General features: G+C 38.9%; 5 protein-coding genes across 5 annotated transcripts; 1 reads left to right on the forward strand and 4 right to left on the reverse strand.

Moving 5' to 3' along the window:
- Positions 1–1,627, reverse strand: LOC103343772 (two-component response regulator ORR9-like). The gene is made up of 5 exons (XM_008247410.3): positions 1,229–1,627; positions 992–1,101; positions 804–881; positions 505–575; positions 1–415 (listed from the first exon to the last, which is right to left on the reverse strand). The coding sequence occupies exons 1-5, from the start codon at positions 1,329–1,331 to the stop codon at positions 220–222; spliced, it is 558 nt and encodes a 185-aa protein (XP_008245632.2). The 5' UTR covers positions 1,332–1,627; the 3' UTR covers positions 1–219.
- A 2,110-nt stretch (positions 1,628–3,737) lies between these two features.
- On the reverse strand, positions 3,738–7,121 carry LOC103343771 (protein NRT1/ PTR FAMILY 5.4-like). The gene is given in 6 exon segments (XM_008247409.2): positions 3,738–4,770; positions 5,314–5,588; positions 6,119–6,136; positions 6,138–6,371; positions 6,587–6,804; positions 6,925–7,121. Coding segments are annotated over 6 exon segments (1,704 nt in total). The 5' UTR covers positions 7,001–7,121; the 3' UTR covers positions 3,738–3,887.
- A 5,174-nt stretch (positions 7,122–12,295) lies between these two features.
- Positions 12,296–13,841, reverse strand: LOC148916712 (uncharacterized). Its single transcript, XM_089052264.1, has 4 exons — positions 13,601–13,841; positions 13,066–13,264; positions 12,898–12,955; positions 12,296–12,739 (listed from the first exon to the last, which is right to left on the reverse strand). Exons 1-4 carry the CDS (start codon positions 13,839–13,841, stop codon positions 12,296–12,298), a joined length of 942 nt encoding a protein of 313 aa, XP_088908390.1.
- A 4,348-nt stretch (positions 13,842–18,189) lies between these two features.
- On the forward strand, positions 18,190–20,637 carry LOC103330747 (subtilisin-like protease SBT4.3). Its single transcript, XM_008233352.2, is given in 2 exon segments — positions 18,190–19,536; positions 19,539–20,637. Coding segments are annotated over 2 exon segments (2,193 nt in total). The 5' UTR covers positions 18,190–18,269; the 3' UTR covers positions 20,465–20,637.
- Positions 20,638–20,922: 285 nt separating this feature from the next.
- LOC103344209 (protein NRT1/ PTR FAMILY 5.4-like) lies at positions 20,923–23,884 on the reverse strand. Its single transcript, XM_008247832.2, has 5 exons — positions 23,652–23,884; positions 23,346–23,563; positions 23,012–23,263; positions 22,326–22,585; positions 20,923–22,015 (listed from the first exon to the last, which is right to left on the reverse strand). The coding sequence occupies exons 1-5, from the start codon at positions 23,779–23,781 to the stop codon at positions 21,160–21,162; spliced, it is 1,716 nt and encodes a 571-aa protein (XP_008246054.2). The 5' UTR covers positions 23,782–23,884; the 3' UTR covers positions 20,923–21,159.
- Between the last annotated feature and the right edge of the window lie 85 nt (positions 23,885–23,969).

Raw genomic sequence — 23,969 nt, forward strand, 5'->3', positions numbered from 1 at the left:
TAGAGAAATCTTCTGGGTATATTATAGTGATAAGCTTGGTTTTTCAACTGTTAGAAGCTGACGTATGTTTGATCTACGGTGAGATTCACATATATCAACAGTTGACAATCGATCCTCTGTAAGTCGATGATATCAACGGTTGACAATAGATCCTCTGTAAGTCGATGAGCGTTCTACGTTATACTTGAAAAAAAAAAAAAAGGTAACAACATCAATTGATCATGAAGTCACTTCCAAATCATTATACTTTGTTCTTGTTCTCTCTGGTGTTTGTGTTTGTTCCATGACCTTTCTCTTGTTGATGTTGGATTGGTCTTCCATAGCCCTACCCTTCAACATGTGGGGTTTAAGCTTGTTCACATCTGACAATTGCACTGGTTTTAGAAAGAACTCTTCTGCTCCTTCCTCCAAGCATCTGATCAAAAACCCATCAAGCCACATGTCAGATCATGATCATAAAATGAACCAAGCATTTCTAATTTGAGATCTGAAATTTCCCCTAACCTGTTGATCCTTGATGGCTCATTCTCTGAGGACATAATAACAACTGGTATGTCTTTAAGAACATGAGATTCCTGCAAATCAAAGTAAACTTTTATTAGTCTATCCTAGATGATGCACCAAGTTTAATCATTCATTCATGGACAATAACAACTCCAATTATACAAGTCTAGGCCCAAATATTAGCTTGATTGAAATGGTTTTGGGCTGGAAACAATTCCAATTGTGAAATCTGATACTGATCCTCAAAACTTTGCTGAATTGAAAGTAAGATGCATAATGGTTTTGGGTCCTCTTTTTACCTTAATCTTTCTGAGGAGATCATAGCCTGTCATTCCTGGCATACAGTAATCTGTAATGATCAAATTTACTTCTACATCCTGTAAAAAGAGGCAGGGGGAAATGAATCAGATCAGACTGATGAAATTGCAAAATAGAAATTCAAATAAAAAATCACAAAATTGAATCAAACAGGAAACACAATATAAACCTGGTGATGATTATCTGGAGACAGAGAGGGAATATCTGCATCAATTTGATCATCTTGATCATGCAAACCCAAAAATTCTAAGGCCTTACTTCCAGAATCAACAGCAGTAACTGCAGAAATTGACAAAAAGAAAACAACCCAGAAAGATTTTAGCACTCAATTAAAGCCAAAACAATGATTCAAAAGCAGAATTGAACAAAACCAAAAGAAACCAAAAACTCCATGAACATATAATACCTTGGTATGAAGAAGTCTTGAGAAGTCTCTCAATCAACTTTCTATCAATAACGCTATCATCAACAGCCAGAACATGAAATTGGGCCTCTGCAGACAAACCCATGATTGATGAACTCTTGTAATATCAAAAGCAATAACACCGGGAACAGAGGAGGAGGAGGAAGAAGAAGAAGAAGAAGAAGAGCAGAGGATAATGAAAGGGAAGAAAGGGTGGGTGGGTTTTAAATGGGAAGCCATCGGAGTCAGAGAGATACAGAAAATCCTCTTGAAAATCTGACAGTTCGGAAAGAAAGATCCGACAGATTTCGTCCAGAATCTCGAGGATCTTCTTGGTTGATTTTTGAATTAGTGAAGAAGCAAAGAAGGTGCTGTTTTTACTGTTTAAAATGTGGACTTGTTCATTATATTCCATTTGACCCTTCAGAATGACTATTTCGGTCCAATCCATTATCCAATGGTATTACTGTTTAGTTTTGGAGGAATTTTCCCCATTCAAATTTTTTAAACGAGATTTTGACATCTTTTTGGATTTTTTATTTATGAAAATATATATACGATCTTGTGATCCAATTCAAAACAAATTGACACAAGAGACAACCATTTCGTCTAGTCACAAAATTTCACGAATGCTAGCATGGTACTTAGGACAGTAGAATAATTCCAATTGCACACATTCTCATTTCATGTTTGCTTATTAGAGATAACAGAAGTCATGAATCGGGGAATATAGATGGGGTAATCAAGGCACGGAAATCGGATCAATAACTTCCTCTAGTTGATTTCACTTGATTTGAAGGATATTCCATTACGGATTTTAACATGTGGAACACACATAATTTTTTTTATAATCCCTTATGTGTAATAAACACATGAAGAGTAGAAATTGGAATCATTCCAATACCCATTCTTTATAAGTAAACACTCATATTTGCCAACACATAAAAGAATAAAAATTATATAAGTATACCCTCAAAATCAAATCAAAAAGAATAATTTATCCAATTCCAATTCATTGATTTCTCCAACTAAGTTTTTCGATTTAGTGGGTAACTAAACATGTCAAAATTTCACCAATGCTATAGATATATGTGAGCATGATAGTTATCACAAGGGGAGAAAAAATAATGGGACTTAAAAAAGTTGTGGGAGATTTTTTATTTTGTATCTTATTAAAATAACTTATATTAGTTGCTTGTCCTCAATATATTTGTTTTTTATTTTCATTTAATAAAAATAAACTTGGTGAAATAAGGACGTACAAAATATATTTTCTACAAGAATGAAAGAATACACAGTAAGAGAGACGTTTCCAACTTTCCATGCACGTGCATGACCAACTTCGACCCCAATAATACCAAATTCCATGTGTACTTTATGGGCAAGTTGTATGTCCTTTGTCACTTTTGAAGGGGCAGTCCTGCCAGAACAAAATGTTTGTATCATTGTATCGACTACATCAGTCACGAAGTCATGAAATTGACGCGTGTCACACTAATTCCACACTTGAAGCTCTAAGATGAATTCTATAATGCTGTTATGATTTTCTTTGGGTTGCCCGAAAGATGCGGAGCGGTGGTCCTATTTGATGTGAAACGGTAGTCCTATTTCTTAGTTTTGTTTTAGACCAATAATTTTCAGAAATTCTTTTGGAGTTTGTTGTGATTTGTTTTCTATTTAGGATTTTATTTCTTTTTAGCTTTTGGTTTTTGATATGGATTTGCTTTCGCTTGATGGATTTGTATTGTAGGTCCGAGTACATTTTTGTTAGATCGTGGATTTAGTCATTATTTGGATTGTGCGTGATTCTCTTCAAATCAATTCAACATGTTGTTATGTTTGGTCACCGGAGAAGATTTACTCATATTTAACATATAGTTGCTTTGTACTTTTGTTTGCTCATCAATAATATACTATTGCTTATTTTCCACAAAAAAAAAAAAAAAAAAAAGAAGATGAATTTTACAATAATATAATTATTTGTACTCAATTGAATGAATTATAGATTCAAGGTCGACCATGATGCTCGGACTTTAATTTTTTTTTTTTTAATTTAGAAAAGAAGAAGAAAATTTATAGCTAGTGATTGTAAAGAATGAAACACCCCACCCCAACGTCCCCAACCCAACATTGTCCTTGTTTTTCAGTGCATGCCCGAATGAAATCTCTAGTGATTCTCTTGCATGATGTTGGAATCTTCCCCCTCCCGTTTGGTCTCGTTTTTAACCAAAAGGAAAAAGAACAATCAAATCCCTGAAACCATGATCCCAAGTATCAAATCAAATCATATCCTTTGTTCAGGTTTTCCTATATACAACTTGATCATTTCCTTCAATCCCTGCCATTCAAATTTTGGATTTTTAATTCAATAGAAAAAATCTGCTTCGAGCATGTTCATTGGAATAATTGGTGGGATTGAGTCTAAGACCTCGAGTGCACACGTAAATGCTCTTACCCCTTAAACTATGCGCATTATTTTAAGGCATTTTTCATTAGGAATTTCAACTTAAAATCAACGACGGAATGTGTTTCCTCTCAAATAAATAAGTACTTCTTGTAATTGTCGAGCTTAACTTCTAGCTGCTAATGGTAGAGCACTTTATCCTAAGTTTAAGTTTGTGAGTCTTAGATTTGTACTTGCTCTAATCTTGCCTTTTATGTCTCATGTCTCTCCATCATGGTTCTTTGCAAATAAGCTCATCTCTGCCTTTAGTTTCTCTTCTCCTCCAACCTTTCTGTACACAAAAGCCCTTGCAATTAACACATAAACACACAAACTCAGTGTGCTCAAAACTGCTAGCACCCAATAGAAGTAATCAAGGTGAGCCCGATTAATATTGTCCCCAAGCCATTTGTCACTATTTCTGGAGGTAATGGACTGCACAATACTTATAATACCAGAGCTTATGAAGCTACCAACGCCGATAACACTAATAAAAGCCGCTGCCCCGATGCTTCTCATCTGCTCTGGCATTTGATCATAAAACAGTTCTTGAAGTCCTACGGTTGTGAACGCGTCGGAGACACCGCAAATTAGGTATTGTGGAAGTAACCACCATACCTTCATTGGTATTATTGTTTTAGGCTTGTCAATGAGATTATAATGTTTTGCAACGTCGAGCCTTTTGGCCTCTACTAGGGCTGACACAACCATATTGAGTATTGATATGACTAGGCCGATCCCGATTCTTTGTAGCACGGTAATGCCTGAAGGGTGCCCTGTATATTTTCGGGTTAACGGGATGAAAAATCGGTCGTAGACTGGAACGGCGATTAAGATGGCAATGCCAACAAGTCCTTGAAGTGATGCTGGAGGGACTTGGAAATGGGGACCGATTGATCGGATTGTTGTGCTACTTTGTTTGGTGAAGAAGGTGTGAAGTTGGGCTTGGATTACACCAAACATTAGGCAACTTAACCATATGGGAATGAGTCGGAGGACAAGCTTCACTTCTTCCACTTGATTGAGAGAGCATAACCTCCATGGATTTCTGGTTTGGTTTGATGCATCTACTTCGTCTATCATCATTGCCTTGTCCAGAAATCTGCATTTTGTTTTTCAACAAGTTAATAAGCCTCCTTGACCAAAAAAAAAAAAAAAAAAGTTAATAAGCCTGCAAATTGAAATTACTATAAAGAAAAGTTCCTAAACTTATACAAATGGAAAAAACAACTATATTCGTTTTGTGATGAGTTTTGTTCTTGAGGGTTTGACTTTAGGGCAGTAGAGGTTGGCACACCTATACGTATGCTGTTTTGTCACTAGCATAAAAGTGTGTAGAGGTTGAGGTATTGGCTTTAGGGCACCAAAGGTTGGCAACACCTACTTTACTAATCACTAACATAAAATTGGTGCAGGCCCACAAAGTGTTATGTGCAATATTAATCAACTAGCTCTTGGTCATAATAAAGTTTAAACATTATAAAAAAAAAACGTAGTTATTGATAAGGGATACTTCTTTTCCTAACGTTGAAATATGTCCCGAGATTTCAAGGTACTTCTTTTCCAAACATTAAAAGATATTCTGAGTTCAAATCTCGTAGCCATTGATTTACAAAAATTACTAGCATTTAATTATAAAAGTTACCTCAGTTGTTTAGTACGAGACAAAACTAGAGCCTGAGGTTGACCTTCTACCGTGGCTCCACCCTTCTCGTCCTCATAATATACACTCTCGCAATTGAGTGTCTCATTCACGTGCCATTTCCGAGCTGCTGCCACAAACACTTGTGCCAGCGTTGCAAATGGGCTGCCAGGAGGCCTTTGCTTCCGGTACCTCTGAATTCCCACCAAGAATAATAATAGTGACACCATCAAGACCCCTGCCAATATGCCAAACCCTAATCCCCACCCAACATTATCCTACAAGAAAAATATTGATTTTAATTACTGTTCATATGTAATTAATCAACCCCAAAACAGTATTCTAAATACTTTTTTATTATTATTATTTTTTTTACAATATATATATGATGAATGATTTGGAGCCAATGTGGGTCTTAGTACAATGGTAGAGCTGTTGGTATGCAGGCTAGTGGTCATTGGTCAGCAGTTCGATCTTCTATGGCATCGTGTGTGTGTGTGAGAATATCCTTTCTTTTTTAATTAGAAAAAAAAAAAGATGTTAAATTAATGCAAGAGGGAATAGATGAACCAACCTTGACGCCATGACCATTTAGTTTTTTTTATTTTATTTTTATAATATTAGTTTGAATTGAAAAGAGAGAGGAAACAAGAAATTCAATGAAAGGCAACAAGGTAGTTTAACGAATAAAATATTTTTGGGGTCCAATTATGTAGTTTATCCAACTTTATTGACCGCACAAAACTTTTTCTTTATGTATTATTATAATATAAATAATACTGTGGGGGATCTCAAACGTAGATTTTACCTGGAGATATACAACTCCGAAGTGTGGCAGAAGTGGCACCAAACACCAAACCCAAGTACCACCAGTTGAAAAATGAGCTCTTAGCCTTTCTTTCCGCCGGCGTGTTCTCATCGAACTGGTCTGCTGCAAAGGTTTGCACGCAAGGCTTTTGCCCGCCTTGGGCAACCGATAAAATGTACAGTGCCACGAAGAAGACCGCTCGGCGACTTTGCGAAGGAATTACTGAGACTGAGAGAGTTAAAAGGACCATGCCCTATAACATGATATATCATATACAATCCATGAACACAAAAGATATATATAAGTACTCAACACGAGCAATGATTTCTCGGTTTCGTTACATAATTAACATGCTTATGTTGTCAAACTGTAAATCTGATTTACGTACTCACAAAAGCATCCTACACATATATACTTAAATATATGAAGTAGTGAAAAAATAATAATAATGAATTTGTTTTTGTTTACCATGAAATAGATGGTGATGGAGAAGAGGACGGTGGTGAAGCGACCCAAATACGAATCTGCAACGAAGGCTCCAAGCACGGGGAAGACGGATGAGACACCGAGCCAGGTGTTGACATTCTTAGCCGCCGTGGCCAAGGGCTGGTCCAGAACATTTGTGAGGTACATGATGAGGTTACTTGCCAACCCATAGAATGCAAACTGCTGGGCCACCTCAACAACTGCAGTTAATAATAATCAAGCAAACAAATAAAATTCATAAAATTAATGAAAAGAAATTCAGATAATTGTGAGAGTTAAATGAGAAAAAAGATGAAAAAAAAAGAAATTAAATAGCTTACAGATGATGAATATAGCAGCATTCCAGCCACCCCTACTGGGTTTTCCCTGTGTAGGAGAAGCAATATTGTTCATCATTGATGGTGTTAGAGAGCTGAAATATTGGACATGGCGAAGTGGAAAATTATTTTTTGAGGTTTCTCTGCAAATTTGGGTGTGATTTGTGTGTGTGTGTGTGTGTGTTGGGGGGTGGGGTGGTAGTTGCTTGTTGTGTGACCCAAGACAGGAGAGTGTACGTAGAGCTTTGATTGCATGAGTGGAGGAAGGAGGAAATCCACGTGTATGTGAGTCATATTGATGATTTTTATGAGGCAAAATATACTATTAAGAGGACTATGATTATTACAATTCAGCTCGTGAGATCTATGCACAAATTGTCAATGTCATCACCGACTATTTTAAAAGTTTATCGCTTGTATTAAAAAAAAAATTATCAATAAATGTTGTTGATGATTTTAGGAAATTTTTTGTCTTTGCATGGCATTATGGTATGCTATATTTTCTAAGACTTATTAAATATTTGACGCATGTGAAATTGTGAATAATAACGTGGAGGAACTTGATACGTATGTCTAAAAAGGGCAAAATCCAAACTAGGAGCAATGTATATTTTAGCAATAGTGACCAAATATCATATCTTTTATGACTAGAGTTCCAAAACTCCAAATAACAAAAAATTATTAAAATTCACACTTCAGAGAATACTTATCTGATCAGGATTATCATGACACTGCGTATCACACAAAAAAGGCATATTAGTTGGAATGACAAGAAATTTGATATCGCCACCATCAATTTCTTTTTTTGACGTCTTCATTCGATAGAGCACCTTTTTGTATGTTTGTAAAGAGGACTTTGCTTGCACATATGAGTGAAGGAGAGAGAGTTGGAGTGTTAAGGGAAAGAGACAGCCAATGACGTAGTCAATCATATTTTAGAACACACCGGATATCTGATAAGTCTTAGAAAATAGGATTATTCATTTTATTAGTCCCTGAATTTTGATCCGATTTGCATTTGAGTCCCTTAATTTTCAAAATCGTTCTCGTGGTCCTTCAACTTTAGTTTCGTTAGGACAAATGATCCTGACATCAATTTTGTCAACTTTTTCTGTTAAATGCAAGGGACCTAACGAAACTGAAGTTGAAGGACGATGAGAATGATTTTGGAAATTGAGGAACTCAAATACAAATCGGGTCTAAGTTCGGAGACTAAAAAAAGAATAACCCTAGAAATATAACATTCCAAAAATATAGTCAATCATTTTATTATATATTATTTTTACAAACAATGTGCTATTTACAATATTAAACTTTATCACAACTACATATCCTAATCACCTCATTCATGTGAGGCAAACTCCCAAACCAAGTTGAGACAATTTTTGCCCTTGTAATTTTCATGAGAAAGTTAAGACCATACTAAGCTCACCAAATAATCGTCATGACATAATTTCCTTTGAGATTGATTCTTCATAGCCTCGATATTTCTCAGAAACTCATGAAATGGGCTATTGAATTGAGTTAGTATGACCTCCTCTACTGGCCGAAGACTGCTATAAAAGCCCAGGCTTTAGCAAATTTTGTTGAAGAATTCACTCTATCCTCAGTCGAAAAATGGAAGCTGGTAAATATAAATAAAGAAAGTTCAAGAGCAAACGAGAGCTCCTCCGCCGAACTTGACCAACCTAAAGACATGTGCCAACTGCGCGTAGATGGAGCATCAAATCATAAAGGAGCTGGAGCAAGCATTGTCATAATCCCCCCAGACAGAACTATGTTAGAGTAAGCCATCATACTTGGCTTCAAAGCTTCAAACAACGAAGCAGAGTACAAGGCATTGCTCGCTTGACTGCACTTAGCAAAAGAATTGTCGATCAAGAGGTTAGCCATCTATTCAGACTCCTAGCTTATCACTAATTAAGCCTAATAACAGTACATGGCAAAACACCTAAGAATGATCAATATCTCGACAAAGTTCAAGAACTTTTGAAGGCATTTACGACCTTCACTATCTAGCAAGTTTCTCAGGCAAAGAACACTTATGCAGATACGCTGGCAAGCCTATGATCAGCGTTGGACACCCAGTTCAGAAGCTCAATCCCGATTGAAAGCACCTTGATTAGCCAAGCATTGAAGAGGTAGAACAGATAGACTTAATGCAGATTGATGAGGCTCCTAGCTAGCAAGACCTTATCATCGACTACTTGGTGAATTAAAATTTGCCAAAAGAAAAGTCTGAGGCTAGGAAGATCCAGCAAAAAGTCGCAAGGTACTACATGCAGGGCAACAATCTTGTTAGTAAATAATATTCTTGTCAAATTGTCCTTATCTCATATGTGTAAAGTACCATCAAACTTTTGAGGTGCTCTTCAAGATTCATGATGGCAAATGTGGAAATCACTTTAGGGCAGGTTACTCACCCAAAAAGCCCTAAGCATAGGCTACTTCTAGCCTGCCATGAGCCACGATTCCATAGCGAATGTCAAAAGATGTGATCGATGCCAACTATACAAGCCAGTTCCTAGTCTACCTGCAGAAGTATACCACCCGTAGAACAACCCATGGCCATTCATGCAATAGGCCATTGACTTAGTGGGTCCTATGCCAATGGCACATGCCAAGGAAATACAAAAAGTGGTGGATTTCAATTGATAATAAACTAATTTTAGGCCACGACAAATAAAAGAGATTTTGATAGATATATTATGTTTATTCTCAATATATGATTTCACCACTTCTACTACCACCGTCTTATCATGGCTATCACTTAAATCGAGTGTATTATGGGTATTTTTGGTAGTTAAATAGGGTTTATTTAGTTAATTTTACATTTTGATTTAAATATTAGGATGCATTTAGATCATAGAGTGTACTCAGTTAATTTTAAGGTTCGTTTAGCAGCACTCTAATTAATTTATGTGATTACTGCACACAAGAAGAAAATTGGTATGTTGTAACACTGTATTGCGATGGTGCACGCAACCCTCGCAAATACTCATTAATTTGGCACAACGTGTGTGTTGGCGCGAATGTATTTGCAACACCATTATAAGTTCGCACTACTCACACCAACTAAAAGCATGAAAATGTAAGTTCTTCTTGCAATTTAATTATAGTAGCACGAAATCAACAGATCCAATCATCCCTCTTGAATAAGAGGAAAAGAAATTAGGGAGCACTGGGGGCTGAAATTTGTCCACATCCTACAAGTTTCAAGAAATCAGACAAGGCTTTGTGTATTCCACACATACGTACTAATTTAAGCAAAAACTCATAAACTGTCTGGTAATATGCTTTTTAAAACTATTTTCGAAAAATGTTTTTGGAAGTGAAATTAAGAGAATAAATGTATATTTCTAGGATTGGCAGTTGAATTGAAACGTAATTTATGTGAACGAATCAAGAACAAGTAGATTGTTTAAAGTTTTGACAGTAGCCTCAATTGTCGAAATCATATACTCCAATAGAGTCTAGCCTAGTGGAAAATGGTCTTGATTTGCTGACTAGTTATCTCAAGTTCAAACCTCCCATCCTTCCTGTAGTTTAGACTATTGTTACTAAAAAAAAAAAAAAAGGATTTAACTCTATCTATTGTGAACCAGTAGTTGCTTAACAAAATATTACCCTCAATTTTTCAATTTAATTAACCACATTTTTTTTAGGTTTTTTTTTAATACAAGCGATAGTCTAATTAAAATACAAGGATAAAAGGGTTCAAATCTGAGATCAATGGTCTGAAACTCAATACCATTTTCCACTGGACTACCCTATTGGTCACATTCTTTTGAGTTATATGTACTACATATAAATCCTTTTGATTGAAGCTATGTGATGCAAAGCTAATGCTCAACCCACAAACTAAAAGACAGTTTCTTGGAAATGCAAAGTTATAAAGTTCCACGTTGAAAACTTGACTAAACAACTTACAACATATAATGAGTAGTTCCACTACTAATAGCGCCGAGCCCTTTTGTGGTAAAGCCCCACACTTACAAGGCCTTGTAAGTGGTTAAGTTTTGGACAATATCTATGTTATTAGTGATAGGCCTATGGTTCGTCTCTGGCTATCTAATTACCCTAATAAGCCATGTACAATATATAATTTATGAGTGGTTCAACTATTAATAGTATTGAGACTTTTTGTATAAAACTCCACCATTTGTCAGACTAGCCGGGGCCACGATTTTGCATGCTTCTAAAGATTACATTAGCTCTGCATGGTTTAGTGGAACTCATACTGTTAGAAAGTCCAATTCTCATGTACATTATACCTTTTTTGATCAAATAGAATCACTAGCACCAAACAAACGATAACAATTTACAAACGAACGGAGGGCGTTAGTGTGGCCTCATTAAAACCTTGCCATTAAAAACTTCTAATGGGGGAAAATCCGGTCAAGGAAAAAGAGTACCACCGCACCTCAAAAATGCAAACAAAGATGTACACCATAGCTATATCCTTATCTAAAAGAATGCTTAGCCATAGAGGAGCATGGTCTTTAAAGTCGAGATCTCGCACTCAATCCATGCTGGGCTAGGCTATGTGCCACCCTATTACCTTTCCAGTGTTGGTAGAACACTCCAGCCACCTCTCGATCAACCATTAACCGACGAACATCCTCCACCACATTACCAATATTACTCCACCCATCCAACCCATCCTTGAGAATAGAAACAGCTTCTTGAGAATCAAGACCAATGGTAAACCGAGTAAAACCCAGGTATCCCATCATCAATAAACCTTCATAGACAACTACCAACTCAGTGCCTAAAACATCCAGACCCGGCGGACCAAAAGAAGCAAAACCATAGATAAAGTTTTCATCATGATCACGACAGCATCCCCCCTAACCCCGACTACCTTGCTCACAACCCACAGCCCCATCACAATTAAGAATAAGAGTATTGACCTGTGGTTTCAACCAATGGACCTGTTGAGAGATGAAGGGGAGCTTGGACTGCTCCTCACAAGATTTGAACACTGCCAGCATTTCCATCGTGTTTTCCACCATATTATCCAACTGTATAATCTGTTTCCCATGCAAAGAGTCATTACGTAGTTTCCATGCACTCCACACACAACAAGCAAAGCGCTCTAAGTCAGCTTTCGACATCATTGAAGCCACACCTCAAAAACATCAGCAAAAGTGCCACCCGCCAGATTAAATCGCGGGATAAAATAGGTACACTTCCAAAAAAATTGACTCATTTTACAAGACCACTGAGTGTGGTAGGCATCTTCAGGATATTTCCCACACCTTGAGCACACATGAGATGTAAGCACCCTTCTCTTAAATAAATTGACTACAGTTGGTAGAATGTCAGTACATATTAGCATTTTAATTTTATTGGGGACTGCAAGCTTCCAAATTCACATCCAGAAACCTTCTTGAGCACTCTGATCCGATCCCCCCACTCCAAAATCCTCATCGCACTGCCTTACCGCCACACGATACCCAGTCTTAACGGAATATTTCCCGTTCTTTGAGAAAAACCAAAATTTGCTATCACCCAACTGTGAAACTGATCCCAAGGCGATGCCAAAAATGATATCTTGATCTTCCAAGCTAAAATGTTGCTCTAACAGTGGTAAATTCCATGAGCCATAAGCAGTTAGAAGGTCAGAAACCGTAGTATTCCAATCCAGCCCTCTAGTCATCAACGGCTTAAAAGTAAATGGTTTTGGAATCCACCTATCTTGGAAAACATGGATAGAAGCTCCATTGCCCACCCTCCAAATCAGGCCATCCTCAATAACCTCACATCCCCACAGAATAGATTTCCATATCATTAACAGCGAGCTCCCCAAACTAGCCTGCATAAAATCATCATGCGAAAAATATCGGGCTTTAAGTATCTTAGCCACCAGATAGGTGAGTTTCTATAAAATACGCCAAGCCTGTTTTGCTACCATGGCTTTATTAAAAGCTTCAAAGTTTCTGAAGCCAAGGCCTCCCAAACAATTTGGTTTACACAATTTCCTCCAACCCAACCAATGAATTCCTTTCCTGCCACTCTTCCCCCACCAATACTGAGCAATCATAGCAGATAATTCATGTTACAAAGATTTTGGCAATTTAAATACTCCTATTGTATAAGTAGGTAGTGCCTGACCAACCGCCTTAATTAAGACTTCTTTGCCTCGCTGACAGAACTTCAGTATCCCAAGTATTGAGCTTTCGCCACACTTTTTCTCGCACATGATTAAACATCTGGGTTTTGCTGCGTTGAGCTAAGGTAGGCATCCCAAGGTAGCGTTCATGACATGTAACAATTGGCACTCCAAGCATTTCATAAATTAGTTGCTTCATCACCGGATCAGTGTTGGGGCTAAAACATACTGCAGACTCATCAAAATTAATTTTCTAACCAGATGCTCTTTCATACATGCTGAGAATCTGAAGCAAATAAGCACAATCAGCTAGATGGGCATTAGAAAAAAATAGACTATCATCAACAAAAAATAAATGAGAAATAGTAGGTGCTCAATGAGCCACGAAAATGCCGCTTATACGCTTGATTCTGAGTGCGTTAGAAAGCAAAGCAGACAGTCCCTCCGCACAAATTAAAAACAGATATGGAGAGAGAGGATCTCCCTAACGCAGCCCCCTTGATGGCACAATCATTCCCTAAGCCAGCCCCCGAACTTGGACAGAGTATGTAACAGTGGATATACAATCCATGATTAGCTCTACACATCTGTCGTTAAAGCCCAAGCACTTAAGCATAGCCTCAATAAAGGTCAATTCCACTATGTCATAAGCTTTAGACATATCAAGCTTTAATACCATTTTCTTCAGCTTACTCCCACCACGCCGTTTAATAGCATGTATGCTTTCAAACACAACAATAATGTTATCCGTAATCAACCGTGTAGGGACAAATGTGCTCTGAAACTCAGAGATGATAAGAGGCATAATAGGCTTCAACCTGTTAACTATAGTCTTGGAGATCATCTTATAGATCACCGTACACAAACTAATCGGCCGAAACTCAGTAACTTTTACTGGTTTGTCAACCTTAGAAATGAGCGTCAAAAGTATGTGGTTAATTTCTTTTACACTGGCACCCCCATTCAAGACATTAAGGTAGAACCCTACCACATCAACGCCTACCACCCCACAATACTTCTGATAAAACAGTGCCGACATACCATCCACTCCTGGAGACTTAGTAGGAAATATTTGTCCCAAGGAAGTTTCAATCTCCTCCCTTAAGAAAACTTGATTGAGGCGCAAATTTTGAGATGGAGTGAGTATCGGCTTAATCACCTCAGTGACTACTCCTACCTCATGTAGTCCATTGGAAGCAAACAAGCCTTGAAAATGCTCACAGAAAACACTACCAATACTTTCAGTAGATGTACACCAAATCCCCCGATCATCTACAATAGCCTTAATCAGATTCTGCCGTCCCCACATTTTTGCATGTTCATGGAAAAATCTTGTGTTTTTGTCCCCATATTTCATCCATGAGACCCGCGATCTCTGCCTCCACAACATTTCTTCTCTTTCCAGTAACACATCTATTTCCCTACATATATCTCTCTGTTGAAACTCAACTACTGGGGAGAAACTTCTCCTTTGGATGTCATCTAATTTCTACCGCAGACTTTGGAGCATTGTGGGTATTCGGCCTACATGGGCATTATTCCACGTCCGCAGAGACCCTTGACATGCCTTCAATTTCTCTACTACAGTTCCAGTCTCAAACTCCCAAGCATGCGTAATGACGTTTTGGCAACCCTCAACAGTAGTCCACATTTCCTCGAACAAAAACCGCTTATGCTTCCTCTCCCAAGTACTTGGTCTCAAATACGACAACAAAGGAAGATGGTCAGGCACAATAGAATTCAGATGATGCGTTGTTACCTCAGGAAAAGTCCTAAAAAAGTCACCATTAGCCACCATTCTATCCAGCCTTAGCTTTACATTCCCATCACCTTGCCATCTGTTAGACCATGTAAATTTATACCCCTTAAACCCAATAATTATCAATCCACACTCCTCCAAAGCTTCCCGAAAGGCCCTCATCTGTGACCAAAGTACTCATGAGCCTTAAGTATTTCATTGAAATCCCCTCCTACAATCCATGGCCCATGAACAGTCCCTGCAATTTGTCGTAACAAATCCCAAGAGTGCCAACGTAACCCCATTTCAGGATTACTATAAAACCTAGTAAAACGGAAAGTCTCCATATCCACTCCCTTTAAAATAGTATTAATATGCCATAGAGAAGAAGATAGAATAGTTACTTCCACACCATGTTGCCATAATAAAGCTAACCCCCCTTCCAATCCTTCTCTACCAACACCAAGCACCCCCACCCCATCATACCCAACTGTCGTGCACACACTCCATCTGGAGCACCGTCTTTTTGGTCTCCGACAAAAAGATGATACGAGGCTTTTTATCTCTGAGAAGGAATCTCAGGGCTCGGAATGTTCGTGGGTTGCCCAGCCACCGAACATTCCAGCATAATATTTTCATTTCTTGTGATGGGCCCGACCCCAGGGACCTATCACGGGTGTGCGCTTAGCACCAATTGTATGATCCGCACCATGCCTCCCCTCTTTGCAAGCGGCTTCTAATTGCGTTTGATCCTTGGTCGTCACAGGACTCCTCCGGGGCCTGGCATTGCCCATCTGAAAGCCACGTTGTATACTACCTTTGCATAATGAAGTTGGTGGCCTCAAGGTAGCATAAGTTGTAGTGGTATCTTCCCTCAAAACAGTTTTACCTTTATCAGAATGCTTTTGAGCAATAAGAAGAATCTGTGAGATATCCCCATCCAATCTCGGTGGCCTATATCCGACAAAGGCACTCAGGGGCCCCTTGGTTCAGGGCTTACACCTACCTTCTCTGTGGCCAACCACATCATCATCGGCCCCTTGTGAGGAGGTCATAATCTCATTCTCCCTGTGCACTCGGCGCCTTTTAAAGACTTGCGCCAAGGGGCAATCCATCCCACTATCCATCTCCGTCACTCCTTGCCAGCCAAAAGCCTCATCGAGGGATCTAACCACCCCATACGCTGGACGGCGTGAAACCTTATCATTTTTTTAGTATCGTCGTCAAACAAACCTAGCCACTTGCCTTTTAAATTATTCTCTGCCTGGATATTATACACATCCTTCATTATCGTTTTCCACCTTCCATATTGTTCAACTTCAATAGCCCCTGAGGCCTTGACATTGCATGTAGAACCTACATGGTCCAGACGCCCACAATATAAGCAGAAATATGGGAGCCGCTCATATTCTATTTCATATTGTTTAGCCGGTTCATCTGCAGACAAACGCAGTGTGACACACTTTTTTAGCGGCTCATTGATTCTCAATCCCACCCTAATACGCAAAAAGCTCCCCAAATAGTCTCCATTTAAGCCACGATCCACCATGTAGAATGTACCCAAAAAATTCTCTAGTTTCTCTCCCATGGCCGGGGTCAAGAATATCAGTGGAATAAGCCGCACTCACACCCAAAAACTTTGCGAATCCACTGAAATGGACATAAGGTCCACTTCACCATCAGTGCTTGTTAGTAGCAACAACGCTCTATCAAAAGTCCAAGGGGAGCCCTTCATCACCTTCTTCCTATCGAAATCTGATTTGAAAGAGAACAGGAACCTCTTGGGGTCGTCCAAAGACACCGCAGTGAACTCCTCCCTTGTATGCCATATCCTCTTCAACGTGCCAAATAAAGCCTCCTTATGAAACGCCTTTGAAGTGAGCAACTTCCCAAGGTGCAAAAACCGTTCAGCCTTCAAGTTTCCTAGATCCTCTAACCCGACAACCTCCACTGATTCAGATTCTGAAATTGCCAAGGAAGAGGTGAGACTAGACACCAAATCATTAACAACCGCCATCATCCACTCGATGCTTCCCTTTGTAAACCTAAGACAACACCCTACACCCGCTTGAACAATAGTGCCGCCGTATTTCACACCGTACATGTGATGAGAAAGACACCCTTGAAAGCAGCCGTAAAACACAAGCAATCACCTAGAAACCAACCTGTGCTTGAGACTGGCAGCTCTAAAACCCTAACCTTGGAGGAAGGGACTAGTCACTACGTGTTATGTACACTACACCTTAATCACAATTTTATTATTGTTGTCAAATTAACCTTCGGAGCAATGTCAAGAAGAAAAAGTACATTTTAGCAATAATGATCAAATATCATCTCTTTTATATGCTTACAATTTTCTCTTTCTCTTTCTTCAGTGGGTGGTTAATTCAGTTTTCTGACTAGATATCCAAAATGCAGTCATAGGAGAATTTTCTTTCTTTAATTTCAAATTCATCAATTCGATACCAAAAACTTTATAGTGCACTAATTTGGAAAAACTACATGATCGAAGTAGGCCATACGGTCCTGAGGTTGCCTGAAATTCTTTCAATGGGAAAAAAGGGTCACCAAACCAAACCGTGGGGAGAGCTCAGAGAATACTTATTTGAACAGGATTAACATGACATTGCGTATCACAAAAAAAGCATATTGGTTGGAATAACAAGAAATTTGATATCACCCCATACACCATCAATTTGTATTTTTGACGTATTCAATCGATAGAGCACTTTGTGTGTGTGTGTGTGTGTGTGTGTAAAGAGGACTTTGCTTGCACATATGAGTGAAGGAGAAGGAGAGTTTGAAGTGTTAAGGGAAAGAAGGAGCCAAACGTAAAATCTTTTAGAAGACAACTCCAGAAATATTGTCAATCATTTTATTATATACTAAGTATATTTTTACAAACATTGGGCTAGTCACAACTTTATCACAACTACATATAGTAATTGCATCCATATTGGGCGAACTCTCAAATCAAGTCGAGACAACTACCACTACAACAAAGGCTAATATTTGGATTATATTTAGGACACTAGGCGTTATGTAATTGATTTAGTTTGGTTACGAGGGGATAAATTCTGTCAGAAGTCAGATGCTTGGATTTTGTTTAAATGAGACTTGAAGCCTTAATTCTTGCCCTAATAATTCTAAACTTGTTGCAAAAGGATGAATTTGGGCCACTTTTGAGTACATATGCAGTTGAATGGGAAAAAAAAAGGTACAAATGCAGTCCGTAATTTATGGACCCAGGAGATGTGTGAACAGACGCTGAACTTATATTTTTGTCATCCTAGATGGAAAGAAATTCTGGATCCTTTTAATAATGAATCCCATGGAAGGAAAGTAAAATATGGATGCATATCTGTTGTAATAATGAATCACAGATTTCCTTATCTGTAATTGCAGAGAAGCAAAATCTGGATGCTTAAAGGCTAAGGTTTTTGAGCATTCTACTATAAAGTATTGTTCACCAGTTAAGGTTTTGAGCATTGAACAATGGCTAAGCATGGAGCATTCTTGTTTACTTATGCTTTCTTCATTCTCATACTCAGTATGAGCTTATTGTGCAAAGCCATTGGTCATGAAGACAGAAAGCCATATATTGTGTACTTGGGGTCACTTCCTCATGATGAGTTGTACTCACCATTGTCTCACCACCTTGGTATACTCGAAAGAGTTGTCGAGGGCAGCTCTGCTGCAAATGCCTGGATAAGAAGTTACAGAAGGAGTTTCAATGGATTTGTGGCGAAGCTCACTGACCGTGAGAGCGAAAAGCTTGCTAACATGAAGGAAGTAGTCTCTGTCTTCCCAAGCAGAACTTACCAACTTCAAACAACAAGATCTTGGGACTTCATGAGTTTCGGTGAGACAATCACTCGAAATGACACGGCTGAGAGTGATGTTATTATTGGTGTGATTGACACTGGAGTTTGGCCTGAATCAGATAGTTTTAAAGATGAAGGTTTTGGGCCTGCTCCTATGAAATGGAAAGGTGCTTGTAATGGTGGAAAAAATTTCACTTGCAACAAGAAGTTGATTGGAGCTCGGTTTTTCACATCAGAGGAGGAATCTGCAAGGGATGAAATTGGTCATGGAAGCCACACTGCCTCAACGGCAGCTGGGAATGCCGTAAAGGATGTGAGTTTTTATGGACTAGTACCAGGTACTGCAAGAGGAGGAGTTCCCTCTGCGAGAATTGCTGTATATAAAATATGCACTCTTGAAGGGTGCACTGGAGAGGCTATCTTGGCTGCTTTCGACCACGCTATTGCCGATGGGGTTGACATCATTACAATTTCAATTGGACCAAATCATGCATCTCCTTTGGATGTTGATCCTATAGCAATTGGTGCTTTTCATGCAATGGAGAAAGGGATACTAACCTCAAACTCTGCAGGCAACAATGGTCCTGAAGAGGGTTCTGTATCAAGTGTGGCACCGTGGATTCTTACAGTTGCAGCAAGTAGCACAGATCGTCGGATTATTGACAAGGTTGTTCTTGGAAATGGAAGCACACTCGTTGGGAGTTCGGTGAACTCTTTCAGTTTAAATGGAACAAGTTTTCCACTGATACATGGAAAAGATGCTTCAAGTAAGTGCCCCGAAATCTATGCTGGGATTTGTTCACCAGGTTGCCTAGACAGAGATTTAGTTAAAGGAAAGATTGTGGTATGTGATAAGTTTGGTGGAAATGTTGAGGCTCATAAAGCCGGTGCGCTAGGTTCAATTTTACACTCTTCCACACCTGATGTTTCTTTTGTTGTCCGCTACCTGCAACGGGTTTAAGCAACCAAGATTATACTGTCGTGAAGTCCTTCCTGAACTCCACAAAAGAGCCTCGAGCCAACATATTAAAAAGTGAAGCCATAAAAGATGATGATGCACCTATTGCCGCTTCCTTCTCTTCACGTGGACCTAATCAAATTTTACCGGAGATTATTAAGCCAGACATAAGTGCCCCAGGGGTAGATATTTTGGCTGCATATTCCCCTGTTGCTTCTGTCACAAGTAGCCCTGAGGACAAGAGGAGTCTAAAATACAGTATACTGTCTGGAACATCCATGTCTTGCCCACATGCTGCTGGTGTAGCTGCATATATTAAAACATTCCACCCTGATTGGTCTCCAGCAGCCATCAAATCATCTCTAATGACAACTGCTAAGCCCATGAATGGTACCAGCACTTCTCCTGGTGAATTTTCTTATGGATCTGGACATATTGATCCTGTGAAAGCTATAGACCCTGGGCTTGTGTATGATGCTTCGAAAGAAGATTACATAAGGTTGCTTTGCATAGTGTTAGATGAGGCCAAAGTTAGGCATATATCAGGAGATAACAGCACTTGCCCCAAAGGTTCTGAGAAAGGATCACCGAAGGATCACAATTACGCTTCACTGGCAGCAAATGTTACACCAATGAAACCGTTTACGGTTACATTTCACAGAACAGTGAAAAATGTTGGCCTTGCCAACTCCACTTACGAGGCCAAAATCATGCCAAATCCTAATGTTGACATCAAGGTGGATCCTGAAGTTCTTTCCTTCAGGACCTTGAATGAGGAGAAGACTTTCAATTTGACCATTGTTGGAGAAGGTTTTCCAGATGGATCACATGTGTCTGCGGAGCTGGTTTGGTACGATGGAACTCATAGTGTTAGAAGTCCAATTCTTGTAAGCAGTGTGGGAAATTAACCACAATTTCCTTAATGGAAAACCATCTGCTGCAAAGCAGACAAATTTTCTTATTGTATCTGTACCTTTGTCTAACTAGTTAAGTTCTGAAATAAATGTGCTCAAACCTTGGAACTGTAGTGTTACTCAAAAAATCTGGTTATGTGATCACCCAATTTTTTTTCTTTTTTTCAGCAGCAGTGACTAGAAGTTATGCTTTCTGTATGTTTACAATTTTCCTTTTCTATGAAAGTGGTGAAGTTTTCTGCAGTGGGGGAACTCAATTCTACAACTGTCCCTAAACTAAAATAGTTAACTAAATAATTATCTGCACAAGCCATGCTGCTAGAAAATGTGGGAATTCAATTTTCCTTTTATAATAAAATTGTTATGATTCTGTAAAAATGTGTGGGTCTTCAATTTTTTGAAGAAGAGAGAATGTTTGAGAGACTTTGTGCATTACAGCCCTGCATATGATGTTTCCAACAAAAAGTGACCATTGAATTTTATTTAAATGGGATTTGAAGAAAGCAAGCAAGGGGTGTTTGCATAGCTCTACTGGTTGAAGAGTGTTTACCGTTGCGCTCGAGGTCCCGAGTACAAATGCTCATAACTTATAAGTTGTCATCCTATACCACTTTCTGGTTGAAAATACCTTATTTATAAGGTACTCAACTGCAATATAGGCCAATAGCTTCACTTCTTGATCATCCACATTATGCCAGCTCTTTCTCCTTACCGGTTTCTTCAGCTTCAAGTTTTTTGTATACAAAACCTTTAGCAATCCACACATAAACACACAAATTTAAAGTGCTCAATGCTGCAATTAGCCAATAGAAGTAATCTAGGTGGGCACGATTGAGATTATCAGTAAGCCACTTTTCACCAGACTTTGAGCTAATTGCTTGTACCAAAGTTATTATAGCACTGCATATGAAGTTTCCAACACCTACCACACTGAGGTATGCTGCTGCTCCCATGCTTCTCATTGCCTCCGGTGTCTGATCATAGAAGAATTCTTGGAGCCCAACAAATGTGAATACATCAGACAAACCACATACCATGTACTGTGGAATTAACCACCACACTCTCATTGGCACTATTGCTTTCGGGTTGTCCAAGAGGTTGTGGTCTATAACAATGCCAACCCTTTTGGCTTCTACCAAAGCTGCCACCATCATACTGATTATGGATAGAAATAGGCCAATGCCAATTCTTTGTAGGATGGTGATGCCAGAGGAGTGTCCCGTGAATTTTCGGGCTGTTGGGACGAAAACACGGTCATAGATTGGAATTGCAACTGCAACTGTGAGGCCAATGAATATTTGGAGTGATGCTTGGGGAAGCTTAAAGTTTGGACCAATTGACCGGATCATCGTGCTTCCTTGCTTGGTGAAGAACGTCTGAACAAAGGATTGGACTACTGCAAACAATAAGCAACACATCCATACGGGAATGAGCCGTAGGACGAGCTTTACTTCTTCTACTTGATTTAGTGAGCATAATCTCCACGGATTTCTGTTCTTGCTTGAAGCATCAAGATGGTCGATGATAATTGCCTTGTCCAAGCATCTAAAGTTTTCAACTAGTAAGACAAATCATTGGGGATAAAAAGGAAACAAAAAACAAATCATAATTGAACTTCTAAAACTGAAAAAAACACACACACACACAAACTAGCAAGGCAAATCATGTTGGTCTTATGTGCATTAGTGCTAGAAGCATTAAAGTTATGGAGACATAAAGTTCCATTTTGATTTATATAATTTATAGATACAACTATTCTAACCTCAAAGGATGTCATGACTATGAAGCTTTGTCTATGTAAAATTGTACCTAAAGATAAGATGAGGCTTTGCTTTATGGTGGCCTGTTAGCATACCTCAACTGACTGGTCTGTGCCAAAAACCTCCTAGTCTCATGCTGATCTTTGTCATCTCTAGAATACACACCAAAACCAGTGGATGTTCCATTGATGTGCCGCTTCCTCACCGCCGCCACAAACACCTGAGCCACCGTGGTGAAGGGGCTGCCTAAGGGTCCCTGCTTTCTGTATTTCTTGTAACCAAACAGAAACACAGCCAAAGCTACCGCCATTGCCCCTGTCAATATGCCAAACCCTGCCGCCCACCCAACATTATCCTGCACCAAGGAGTGACAAATTTTGGGAGATTCAGAATTCCAATGATCATTAAATTTTGGGAGATTTAGCATTCCAATAATCAGTAAATGATTGTGGGGCTAAAAGGCCCGCAGTATTATGGTGTTGATCTTAGCATTCATACATAAATGACTACAGGCACAATTCAAGGACAAAGTTTTAAAATTCTGACATATATTTTGGAATATTTTGAACATAAGGAGTGTCACCAAAAAATTTCCCAAATTTTAATCACCAAGCAACTTACATGTCATTTTCTTACTGGTTGTAAATAAATGAAAAACTGTCACAAAAGGGACAGAATTTTTGGATTGGATGCAAAAAGGTAAATGAATTTCGCGTCTAAAATAACCCCCAAAACAAACTATTTGTGTATGTAAATATGATAAGAGGAAGAGGCTGTTGACCTGCACATATATGACTACTAAAATGGCAGCAGAGGCACCAACTGTGATCCCCAAGTACCACCAGTTGAAGAATGAGCTCTTAGCCTTTTTCTCCTCCGGTGAGTCTTCACGGAACTGGTCTGCTGCAAAGGTTTGCACACAGGGTTTGTGCCCAGCTAGTCCAACTGACAACATGTAAAGTGCTACAAAGAACATTGCCTTCTGATAATGCAGAGGAATTACTGAAACTGTTATGGTTAGCAGTACCATTGCCTGCAGAAAGACATGAAAAACTAACAATCATGGTTTTTATTTCAAAGGGTAACAACTGAAATCAGTTTTGGCTGAACTTTACCAGTAAATAAATGATGGAGGAGACAAAGATGGTGTTGAATCTGCCAAGAAAGGCATCAGCTATGAAGGCTCCAAGTAATGGGAGGAGAGATGAGACTCCAACCCAAGTATTTACATTTTTTGCAGCCATGGGGATTGGCTCATGGAGTTCATTTGTGAGGTATGTGATGAGGTTACCAGCCATACCAAAGTAAGCAAATCTCTCTGCCACCTCAACAACTGAAACAATCAAATACAAAAAGATTTTGGAGATTAATTTTAAAAACTCTAAGAGAAGCAGAAGTGGAAGAGGAAGAAGTTGGCTTACAGATGATGAAAATAGCAGCACCCCAACCACCTCTGGAACTGGAAGGTTCTTCTTGGCTGATGAGATTCTGCTCTCCGTCTTCATGGTAATTTTGAACCCTTAATGGTGGTGCAGCGCCAGAGGTAGCCATAACAAATTGGTGAATGGACTTGGTATCTTATCGGTTAAAGTTTGAGGTTCAAATTTGAGTATTTTCTAAGTGCACTCACATACATACAACTGGTACTTAGCAAACTCTGTGGGTATTTATTATAGCATGTCATTTTATGTAAAGTAGTTGCTCAATCAGATTTAATTGATGTTGACCGAAAAAAAGAA

The sequence above is a fragment of the Prunus mume genome, linkage group LG5 (assembly GCF_029339155.1).
Source record: "Prunus mume cultivar Tortuosa linkage group LG5, ASM2933915v1, whole genome shotgun sequence".
NCBI classification, from domain to species: domain Eukaryota; kingdom Viridiplantae; phylum Streptophyta; class Magnoliopsida; order Rosales; family Rosaceae; genus Prunus; species Prunus mume.

Coding starts and splice junctions, on each gene's coding strand:
- LOC148916712 (XM_089052264.1), bottom strand. CDS start 13,841: ATGCCTCTTATCATCTCTGAGTTTCAGAGCACATTTGTCCCTACACGG. Junction 13,265..13,600: donor TGTAGAGCTAATCATGGATT/GTATATCCACTG, acceptor ATGAGTCTGCAG/TATGTTTTAGCCCCAACACT. Junction 12,740..12,897: donor GTTGGGTTGGAGGAAATTGT/GTAAACCAAATT, acceptor GATTTTATGCAG/GCTAGTTTGGGGAGCTCGCT.
- LOC103343772 (XM_008247410.3), bottom strand. CDS start 1,331: ATGGGTTTGTCTGCAGAGGCCCAATTTCATGTTCTGGCTGTTGATGAT. Junction 1,102..1,228: donor CAAGACTTCTTCATACCAAG/GTATTATATGTT, acceptor CAATTTCTGCAG/TTACTGCTGTTGATTCTGGA. Junction 882..991: donor CTCCAGATAATCATCACCAG/GTTTATATTGTG, acceptor CTCTTTTTACAG/GATGTAGAAGTAAATTTGAT.
- LOC103344209 (XM_008247832.2), bottom strand. CDS start 23,781: ATGGCTACCTCTGGCGCTGCACCACCATTAAGGGTTCAAAATTACCAT. Junction 23,264..23,345: donor CCTCCATCATTTATTTACTG/GTAAAGTTCAGC, acceptor GTCTTTCTGCAG/GCAATGGTACTGCTAACCAT. Junction 22,016..22,325: donor GCACAGACCAGTCAGTTGAG/GTATGCTAACAG, acceptor TGAAAACTTTAG/ATGCTTGGACAAGGCAATTA.